General features: G+C 37.4%; 2 protein-coding genes across 3 annotated transcripts in view; both read right to left on the bottom strand.

Annotated features, from left to right (window-relative positions):
• Nucleotides 1–547: 547 nt before the first annotated feature.
• On the bottom strand, nt 548–4,238 carry LOC149212251 (uncharacterized). Of its 2 annotated transcripts, none has more exons than XM_089391790.1 (3): nt 2,389–4,238; nt 1,917–2,305; nt 548–1,816 (listed from the first exon to the last, which is right to left on the bottom strand). In XM_089391790.1, the coding sequence occupies exons 2-3, from the start codon at nt 2,157–2,159 to the stop codon at nt 1,532–1,534; spliced, it is 528 nt and encodes a 175-aa protein (XP_089247916.1). In that variant the 5' UTR covers nt 2,160–2,305; nt 2,389–4,238; the 3' UTR covers nt 548–1,531. The 2 variants fall into 2 exon arrangements, with proteins under 2 accessions (XP_089247916.1, XP_089247917.1); XM_089391791.1 differs by having other exon boundaries at nt 1,917–2,296.
• Nucleotides 4,239–5,014: 776 nt separating this feature from the next.
• LOC149212249 (uncharacterized) overlaps nt 5,015–10,577 on the bottom strand; it is a 109,755-nt gene continuing 104,192 nt past the window's right edge. The window contains 6 exon segments of the mRNA XM_089388603.1: nt 5,015–6,221; nt 6,318–6,713; nt 6,803–7,551; nt 7,554–7,768; nt 7,770–7,874; nt 8,062–8,402. Of these exon segments, the coding sequence (XP_089244729.1) occupies nt 5,124–6,221; nt 6,318–6,713; nt 6,803–7,551; nt 7,554–7,768; nt 7,770–7,874; nt 8,062–8,402 (2,904 nt within the window). The 3' untranslated portion in view covers nt 5,015–5,123.

Below are 10,577 nucleotides of genomic sequence, written 5' to 3'. Positions count from 1 at the left end.
TACAACATTTTGTACTACTACATGATGAAAATCACTAATAACACATCAAAAATAGGAAAACACAAAAACCAGAATTCACCATTAGACACTTCAACGTGTTGAAAGAGTCATGATCTTTAATAATGACCATTTTACTATTTTCAAGTGGAGGTTTTTAAAATTGTGACCTACATGATGAAAATCACTAATAACACATCAAAAATAGGAAAACACAAAAACCAGAATTCACCCTTAGACACTTCAACGTGTTGAAAGAGTCATGATCATTAATAATGACCATTTTACTATTTTCAGGTGGAGGTTTTTAAAATTGTGACCAAATTTTTGGTTAGATAGGGAGGGGTGAGTCAAATTTCCCATTTTTGGAACCATGGGCATTTTCCTTTGATCAATCATATAAGGGATTCTATCTTGATTATGAAACAACCTGATTTCAATCATACAAAGGAATCTTGATTATGAAACAACCTGATTTTATGTGTATGTCTTTTGTGTACATTTTAGTGTTTTTTTTTTTAAAGAATAGGGAGGTTGAAGGAACATTTTCATAAAAAAGAAACGCTTAATTATTTTATTGTATTTATGCTACACAAAAAAAAATACATTTAAACATCTAATTAATTATTTTTAGACAAAAACTTGTTTGCCAGAGACTCTGCAGCATACCGCACTTGTTTTATGTACTTCTGCATAGAAAATAAACCCGCGTTCACTTGCATTGTAGGCGGAGCTTACTGTTAGACCAACAGACATTAAAAGGTGTCAGCCAATGTATCCGCCGCAAAGCTGTCTTGCCGCATCAACTGTATCACTACTTCCTTTTTGAAGCGGAGTTTCAGAGATCCATGGATAAAAGTATTCTCTAACAATCTACAAAGTTCAACACCTGGCAGCTCTTCTAAGTCACCGCATCCAACAATCCATAGTTTCTAAGTTTTGGCAGACCAGAAAGCCCTTCTATTTTCTCCAACTTTTTGCAATAGGAGATGTCAAGATATTGAAGGTTGCGGCAGACCCCTTCACCAAACGATATCTTTGATATTTCTGTACCCGATACATAGAAGCGTTGGAGCCGAAACATGAACTCCTTAAAGGAAGAGTCCACTGATGTTTCTCTCTGTACTTCAACCCTTTTAAATACCAGTTCCGTTAACGGACAGCCCGTTACGGAGAAATCAGTCAACTCAGTCAACAGTTCAAGGGAATGCGGCAAATATTTCAGCAACCACGGATTTCCAATCTCTTCAAGTTCTTTAGCTTACAGAGCGACGGCGGAAGAGAGTGCAGGTCAGGAATTCCGATTTCCAGAACTTCCAAATCGCTTAGATCTCCCAATGCAACTGGCAATTCTTTTATGTTTGTGCACATCAAACGTAATTCTGCCAGGGACCTTTGATCTGCCACTTGCGGAGGCAATACTTCAATTTTCTCACACCAGAAAAGATTCAGGTGTTCAAGCGTGCGGATGTTTCCCAGTGTTTCGCTTGAAAGGGTTAAATGGCTGCACATGCTCAGATCAAGATATTTAAGTCTAATTAAATTCCCGAAGGAATTTGGAAGCCGCTCCAAATTTTCTGCTTGGGACAAATCTAGGTGTTCCAGATTTGTTAAATCCCCGAAGGAATCTGGCAGTGACTTCAGTTTTGAGCACAACCCTAACTTCAAGGCCTTCAAAGAACGCAGAAGGCAAAATTCTTCGGCGCAAAATTTCCAAATTAACCTGCATTGAAAAGATAAAAATCTGTTCGAGATGCTTTAGCTGGCCTATGGACTTTGGAATATTTGAGAGGGGAGCATAAATCCGTAACTCCCCGGCCTGCAAAATGTTCCAACGATAAAAGAAAATCAGATACGATTCTCATCAATAAAATTTAAAATGCGAAACACACAAAATTTAACTTCAAATTCCATTTTACCTGCGATTGCGCTTTCCACAACGTTTGCAGTAAGCTGCCGCCCACCTCCAAACAGGTTAAATTTTGCATCGGAATCCAGGTAGGCAGGGAAGAGTAGGGACACTTGTACCAGCGAATCCATATTACATTTGGTAACTGAACCCTCGTTAAAATGCGTTCCATGTCACCGTCTACAACGTGAGGAGGCCGACACCAAGAAAACGATGACGTGTTTGAAGCTCCATCATACTGCTTTTGAACCATGACATTTTTTATACTTCTGACATTTTTGAGACAAAGCAATTCGCATCCAGAGTAAAAGCATTAACACCATAAGAAGGATGATCAGGACGACGCTCTGTAGTGGGTGCCACCATAATTCCGCGCACTGCTGTTGTTACCTGTTCATTCTTCAAAAGCAAAACAATTAAAAATTTATTATACATGGATATCTCTCAATAATTTAAGATGATTTGAAGGGTTGAGGACTTACATATGATTGCTGTAACAAATCATCAATGTTCTCTGATGAACAAAAAACACGCCAAGGCAATTTCAAATTTCGATCCTTTGCAATATCTCTTCCCATATCTCTGAGATGATTAGGCATATGTATATTATTTTTCCAGTCCAACTCTACAAGGCACTTGTTGTGCAGATTTTGAAACCCCAGAGAACCTTTCCAATCTGATCCGTTCCATAACCTTAAAGCTATATCCCTGTTTTCTCCTACGAAAAAACAGGCAACATCTAAGAATATCTATTTTCCCTCCTCATTCAATGTATCATAAGTGATTTTTAGTCTCCCTTGTATCTCAAAAGGAATTATTTGCTGAATACTCTCTAGTCGGTTTTGCCACTCAGATTGATCATCTTTTCCATAAAGAAGTTCCCCGAACACCTTCAAAGATAAAGGCAAACCATCACATGCTTTTATGAGCTCATCTACAATAGATTCAAATCCTGGCAACTTCTCCTAGTACAACACATGTGAATGGAGGTGCTTCTATGATATGTGTGGGTCGCTTGATGTTGTTGGACTATTGAAGGGTATGTTGAGAAGGAGCCTCATACCCTAGAGTAAGTCTGGGCTCCAGATCTATAACTGTTACATTATCACAAACTTGACTGCTTGGTACAAATCTATTTTGGGTTCATTACAATCACTAAAGAAGGTCGCACTTATTGGACTAGGATTGGTCTCCTTTTGAAGACTTCCTTGCAGCTGCTTTGTTTACTATTAATCTCTAATTAGGGATGAATTTGTCTACCAATGTTTGAAGGCAAAGTGGAAGACTTGTCTGAGCTGATATATTGTCATCGATTGTATTTTCTTCTTCTGTTGAAGTAATAAGAAGATTTGATCAAGGGTTTTCCCATCTTGGGGTTTTTCCCTAGCTTGTGTCATACTATTGTGTCCTCTCGTCTTGGTTTGTCTTCATCATTTACTGCATAGGTTCTTTCTTTAGTTACTTTCAATATGATGATGATTTGTGAGATTGCTAATAGATTAAACATGGGCTAATATTGAATATTGAAGTATCTACTCTAAGCAAAAATTTAAATAAGTTAATCTAAAATTAACATGGTATCAGAGCTCAGGTAAAACAAGCCCAAGGAAGAGTGAAAGAGATACCAATCACTACAGGAAATTTGTTGACAAATCTCCATGTTCTTCTCTCTCTGCAAATTTGAAGTGTTCAGTTGTAATAATGACAAAGGAGGAGAAGCATCCTTCAAACCTGAGATCTCTACTCTTGGAGGTTCGGTTTTATTGCAGGGTGCTTGCACATCTCCTTGACTCTCATTACCTTCGGTCTTGTTGTCTTTTACCCAACTTCGGACACCCGGGAAAAGAATTCAGGACAATAATTATATATCTCAAAATTCAGAGTTCTGGATGGTAGTATCTTATGTGGTTTAGGGTTAAAGTTCTTTAAACTTTCAAGATTAGAGATTCGCTTGAAACAACAAAAAAAACTTATATTACAGACCTCAAACAGAGATATGCTTTAAGGCATGTGTGACTTTACATTGAATATCTCCGTCTACAAATATCATATTTCTCATTTGCAACAGAAGTAAAAACAGTGAGTATTTCTATGGTCATGTGTTGTTGAATCTTGGCATCTTACGATAGCTAGTGCATAACTCAGAATTGAGGTCACGCTGCTCAAAAAGTATGGCAAGAGATTGCCATTCTCTATCACTAAAGGCAGATCACAGTGATTGGTCTCCATGTCTAGAAGAAAAAAAGTTTAAACGATGCACTCCTATCATATCTATGGAAATTATTCCAAGTCAGTAACATCTTTGATAAGTCATGTCATTAGTAATTATTTGGGTCACTTATACCATATCTAACCTTGAGGATGATCTATTCCTCTCCTAACCTCTTCTCCAAATAAAAAAATAATAATAAAAAATATATAAAGATAATATTGTGTATATATAACAATTTATATAATACATGTGTATAATAATAATTAATATAATATTATATCTCTTTACCATTTTTGCCATTTAATTTAACATAAAATAATCATTTTATAAAATTACCATTGTAATTTCCATCCTATAAACAAAACATAAATAATTGAACCTAATATATTGATAAGGAATATGTAATGATAATGATTTGATTGTATAAAATTACCATTGTAATTTCCGTCCTGTAAACAAAACATAAATAATTGAACATAATATATTGATAATGATTTGATTGTATAGTGTATTATTATCAAATAAATAAATAAATAAAAATATAATTATTGTGGTTTGTGGGGTGCAATTGTCTTTTATCTAAATGTCATTTTTTTCTAGATAATATAAATGAGAGTCGTCTATGGAGGCGGAGGAATACCTGGATGGTTAAAAGTAGTTGGAATCCTGGCAAAAAAATTTCAAAAAATCTTGTAGATGCAGTGTTTAAATTGTGTTTTTAATGATGGAAATAGATTCAGCACCCTCAAAAACATGCAAAACACCTAAAATTATGAACTTTGACAACTTTTACTTGGATTTACAAAAATCCCAGCCAATTTTTTCAAAATATAACAGGAAATTTTTTTTTCAAAATATAACAGGAAATTTTCAAAACTTTGAGGCAAAAAAAAACATAATTTTTAAACTAATGTTATATGCGTCATGTTATTTTATATACATCAAAATACCTTTTTAACTTACATCGGGGGTATAGATTACTCTTAGACCAACAAACACTAAAAATCATTCTTGAAGACATACAAACTTGCCACCCAACATATCGGCGCAGAAGCTGCCTTGCCGCGCCAACTGTATCACTACTTCCCTTTTGAAGCGGAGTTTCAGAGATCCTCGGATAACAGTCTTCTCTAGCAATCTACAAAGTTCAATACCTGACAGCTCTTCTAAGTCACTGCATTCATTCATCCATAGCCTCTTAAGTTTTGGCAGACCAGAAAGCCCTTCTATTTTCTCCAACTTTTTGCAATAGGAGACGTCAAGATATTGAAGATTGCGGCAGACTCCTTCACCAAACGATATCTTTGATATTTCTGCTCCCGACACAAAGAAGCGTAGGAGCCGAGGCATGAACTCTTTAAAGGAAGAGTCCACTGATGTTTCTCTCTGTACTTCAACCCTTTTAAATACCAGTTCCGTTAACGGACAGCCCACTACAGAGAAATCAGTCAACTCAGTCAACAGTTGAAGGGAATCCGGCAAATATTTCAATTTCCGGCAACCACGGATTTCCAATCTCTTCAAGTTCTTTAGGTTACAGAGCGACGGCGGCAGAGAGTGCAGGTCAGGACTTCCGATTTCCAGAAGTTCCAAATCGCTTAGATCTCCCAATGCAGCTGGCAATTCTTTTATGTTTGTGCACATCAAACGTAATTCTGCCAGGGACCTTTGATGTGCCACTTGCAGAGGCAATACTTCAATTTTCTCACACCAGAAAAGATTTAGGTGTTGAAGTGTGCGGATGTTTCCCAGTGTTTCGCTTGAAATGGTTAAATTGCTGCACCTGCTCAGATCAAGATATTTAAGTCTAATTAATTTCCCGAAGGAATTTGGAAGCCGCTCCAAATTTTCTGCTTGGGACAAATCGAGGTGTTCCAGATTTGTTAAATCCCCGAAGGAATCTGGCAGTGACTTCAGTTCTGAGCACAACCCTAACTTCAAGAACTTTAAAGAACGCAGAAGACAAAATTCTTCCGGCAAAATTTCCAAATTAACTTGCATTGAAAAAATAAAAATCTGTTCGAGATGCTTTAGCTGGCCTATGGACTTTGGAATGCTTGAGAGGGGAGCATAAATCCGTAACTCCCTGAGCTGCAAAGGCGCCTGCAAAATGTTCCAACGATAAGAAACAGATAAGAATCTCCATAATAAAATTGAAAATGCGAATCACACAAAATTTAACCCCAAATTCCTATTTACCTGCGATTGCCCTTGCCACAACGTTTGCAGTAACCTGCCGCCCACCTCCAAATAGGTTAAATTTTGCATTGGAATCCAGGTAGGCAGCGAAGAGTAGGGACACTTGTACCAGCGAATCCATATTACATTTGGTGACTGCACTCTCGTCAAAATGCGTTCCATGTCACCGTCTTCAACGTCAAGGAGGCCGACACCAAGAAAACGATGACGTGTATTGAGCAGTCTAGTGAGAAGCTGCGTCATACTCCTTTTGAACCATGACATTTCCGAGACAAAGCAATCCTGATGCAGAGGCCAAGCATGAAAAGGATTAACACCATAAGAATGACGATGAGGACGAAGCTCTGTAGTAGGTGCCACCATAATTCCGCGCACTGCTGTTGTTACCTGTTCATTCTTCAAAAGCAAACAATTAAAAATAAAAAAATTATTATACATGGATATCTCTCAATAATTTAAGATGATCTGCAGGGTCGAAGACTTACATGTGATTGCTGTAACAAATCTTCAATGCTCTGTGATGAACAGAAAAAACGCTGAGGCAATTTCAAATTTGGATCCTTTGCAATATCTCTTCCCATATCTCTGAGATGATCATGCATACGTATATTATTGTTCCAGTCCAACTCTACAAGGCACTTATTGTGCAGATTTTGAAACCCCAGAGAACCTTTCCAACCTGATCCGTTCCATAACCTTAAAGCCATATCCCTGTTTCCTCCTATGAAAAAACAGGCAACATCTAAGAATATCTGTTTTTCCTCTTCATTCAATGTATCATAAGTGATTTTTAGTCTCCGTTGTATCTCAGAAGGAAGTATTTGCTGAATACTGTCTAGTCGGTCTTGCCACTCAGATTGATCATCTTTTCCATAAAGAAGTGCCCCGAAGATTTTCAAAGATAAAGGCAAACCATCACAGGCTTTTATGAACTCATCTACAATAGATTCAAATCCTGGCAGTGGATACGGCTGGCTGAAGGCATGGGAACAGAAGAGCTGTCGCGAATGGTGTGCCTCAAGGCCATTCAACTTGTAAATTGATTTCTCTTCCACACCTGAACTTTTGAGAACAGCTTTATCTCGAGATGTAATTAATATGAAACTATCAGAACTGAGAACTGTTTGAATGGGCAAAAATGCATCCAATTGATTCACATTATCTACATCATCTAAAACCACCAGAACCTGAGAAGATGAAAGATGTTTCTTGCCTTATTTAATCCAGTCAAACTCTTGAGAAGTTTGCTCTGCAGTGAATTTAAAGAGCCTTTATTTGCCTTATCTCTCACATCAAATAAAAAACAGGACCTGCCATAAGATGAATCCTTCCTATTGAAGAGCTCTTTTGCGAGCGTTGTCTTCCCTGCGCCGCCTAACCCCACAATCCCAACTATGTGAGGTTTCCCAGTATCCTGTTGTTGCTGCAAAAGAACAGTGTTTTCAAATTCTCACCTTCTCATCCAGCCCTGTTGGATATTTGGCTACGTTAAGCCCTAGTCGTTTGACCCTTTTCAATACACATTCCACAACCTTCTCTAGAAGCTCCCCTTCGTCGCTGGTGATTCACAAGAAAATAAATAGACGTGGTGAGAAATAAATAAACTTCTATGCTTATCGATCCAACAAAAAGTAATACCATACAGAGAGGGATATAGAGCTGGTGAGAAATAAATAATCTTCTATGTTTATCAATCCAACAAAAAGTATAATACCATACTGAGAGTGATGATTGGAGTTCTCACCCATTATAAGCCTCAAGTTCGAAACCGCTTATACCCGCAACACGAGAGAGGGCATTTCTCCACTGTTGAAGAGTGGCAGGGTCGTATCTCTGTTTCTGCTCATGTTTGTGCAGGGCTTGAGCATACAAGCCCTTTTGGCCCTCGGTCCACCTGAGTTCAGACGGTTTAACATTATAAAAGACTGGGATAATTGCAGCGCCCGTCTCTAACATGAGGAGGAGTTCTTCCAGACACCAATGTGACTCTGCATATCGTGGAGAAAAAAGTGCAACGTGGACTGAAGCTGATTTAATAGCAGCTTTTATTTGAGAATCAAAGTAATCACCGTTCTCCAATTCTTTCTGGTCCAAAAATATTTGGTATCCATATAAAAGAAATCGGTGGTAAAGATAGCTGGCAAAGTTTTTCTTTGTGTCAGTACCACGGTGATTTATAAATATATCATACCCGTGATTGCTGTTGGGATTTACAGCATTGGAGGTGGAGATGGAGGCAGAGGAAGTGTCCATGTTAAATTTGGGCGATGATAATCAGGAAAAGAAGGCGAACCTTTAAATTCTATTACAGTTAGTTTTAGAGTATAGAACTAGAAATGGGATCGGACAACAGGAAATGAGGGTTGTGGGTTGCAGAGGCACGGAAGGATAGAAATAGATATTACCATTAAACCTTTCGCTCCCTGGTTTATGCGCCCTTTATAAACCCAGCGGCCAATAAAATCCAACGCCCTCCTCGGCCCTCCTTCTTCAAACGCGTTTTCACTGTAAACGATATGCAGCTGGAAACTCAATCGAAATGAACGAGAAGATGAACACCGCCGAAGGGATGGACCACAGCTTGATAGACACGAATGCAAGCAAAGCACAAGATGCTTTGGGCCCTGCTGCGTAAATAGTGAACCTCACCCATTTTCAAACTTGCTTCACTTTCCAACTGTAAAGAAAAGCTGGAATTTTAATTTTAGTGTAAAGAGTAGTTGCCCGTCCACTTCAATTGTTATTGAGTTTGTTTTTCACTTTGGGATGACCCTTACTAAGATCTTCAAAATTAATTTTGTGTGTATGACCGTCTCCTGAATCAAATTAAGTTGAAAATGCTTCGGATATTGTCTCTTTAATTTAGCTAATGCATTTAATATTGGTTCATTAATTTTACCGCTTAAGCTGATGTCGACAAAAATGGTGTAATGCTGTATTAAAATAGAATGGTCATATTTTTTTTAACTGATGTCTTGTTTTATTTATATAAATTTTAATTACTAGCCATTGTATCAAATGTTGCAATTATAAAGAATTATTGAAGATAAAATATTCTATGGAGATTAAATATTTACTATTCACTTAATAATTATTAATAATTAAATTAAAATTGTAAAATTTTGTTAAAAAAATGTGTCTATCTAAATAGTTTGTTGTCAATGTTAACATGACCAACATGACCATGAGGGTAGATCCTACCACAGGTTACCCTGCAGGACTTACAGATTCTATATAGGACAAATTGTCTTCGCCTTCGGAGATGGAATGAGCTACACAAGCTTCAACATCACTGTAGTCCATGCACCCAAACTCATCTCTGTTCCTCTAGATGGAAAATACAAATGTTCTCCCACATAACCAAAATCTTCCGAGACTATCAGTGTGACCAACACTAAATGCGAGAACATGTCCCTGCAAGTTGATGTTGATGTAATAACGTTGGTAACAAAGATAGCAGGCATGTATTGTTTCTCTTCTCTATAGCCCTTGCCCTAAAGAAGCATCTGATTGATTTCAAAAAAGTCTATGTCCAAGAAGGTATCAAGAGAAGCCAGACTCACTGAAACCAAGAACATCCATCAAATGATCCAATGCCATGAAGAGAAAGGGCTCTATGAAGATGTATTCCCTCAAGTTGTTCCAATGCTCCAAGAAACCAACTAAAAATCTACATCAATGCGATAAAAATAACTGTGAAAATCCATACAATATGAGGTGTAACACACATAATCTCCGGCCTGTATCCTTGTCCTTGAGAAACAAGCTACTCAAGATAACAATGTTCAACAAAGTTGTAGAACACCTCCATTGGCTCAACTTAACAATGATTTCCACCCAAATTCAAGCTACAACATGACAAGAAGAAACAAGAACATGGTGATTTAGAAATGAGGGCATGTCCATTAAATAAGAACATGGGTAATCACCATCTGCAGTTATCTTTCTTCAAGTTTAATATTGTATAATACCTCTTCCATAACTTTTCTAAGGAAATTCTAGCAAAGCCAAATTCACCAAAAATAAGCGTCCTTTCTTAATTTACTCAAAAAATTAATCTGAAATGATTTTTGCTGCTTCCATGGACCTAGAGTTTAGATCAATCTCCAATTTGTGTAATGGGAATAATTCCACAATTCTGCTAATACTGACAACATTCACAACCAGGTATATCTGTTAACCAGATGAGATTTGTACTAACAGTAATGCAACTATAAATAGATGCTTCAATTGCAAATGAACCTCCCAAATAGTAGGAAC

This window comes from Pinus tabuliformis, chromosome 1_1 (assembly GCF_031772625.1).
Source record: "Pinus tabuliformis cultivar Carrire ecotype Pingquan chromosome 1_1, CPIR1, whole genome shotgun sequence".
Classification (NCBI taxonomy): Eukaryota; Viridiplantae; Streptophyta; class Pinopsida; order Pinales; family Pinaceae; genus Pinus; species Pinus tabuliformis.
This window is presented reverse-complemented; position numbering and strand designations above follow the sequence as displayed.

What these genes read in the sequence shown, in the direction of transcription:
- LOC149212251 (XM_089391790.1), bottom strand. Translation starts at nt 2,159, where the DNA reads ATGGTTCAAAAGCAGTATGATGGAGCTTCAAACACGTCATCGTTTTCT. An exon ending in TGTGGAAAGCGCAATCGCAG is followed by an intron (nt 1,817 to 1,916) that starts GTAAAATGGAAT and finishes AACATTTTGCAG; the next exon opens with GCCGGGGAGTTACGGATTTA.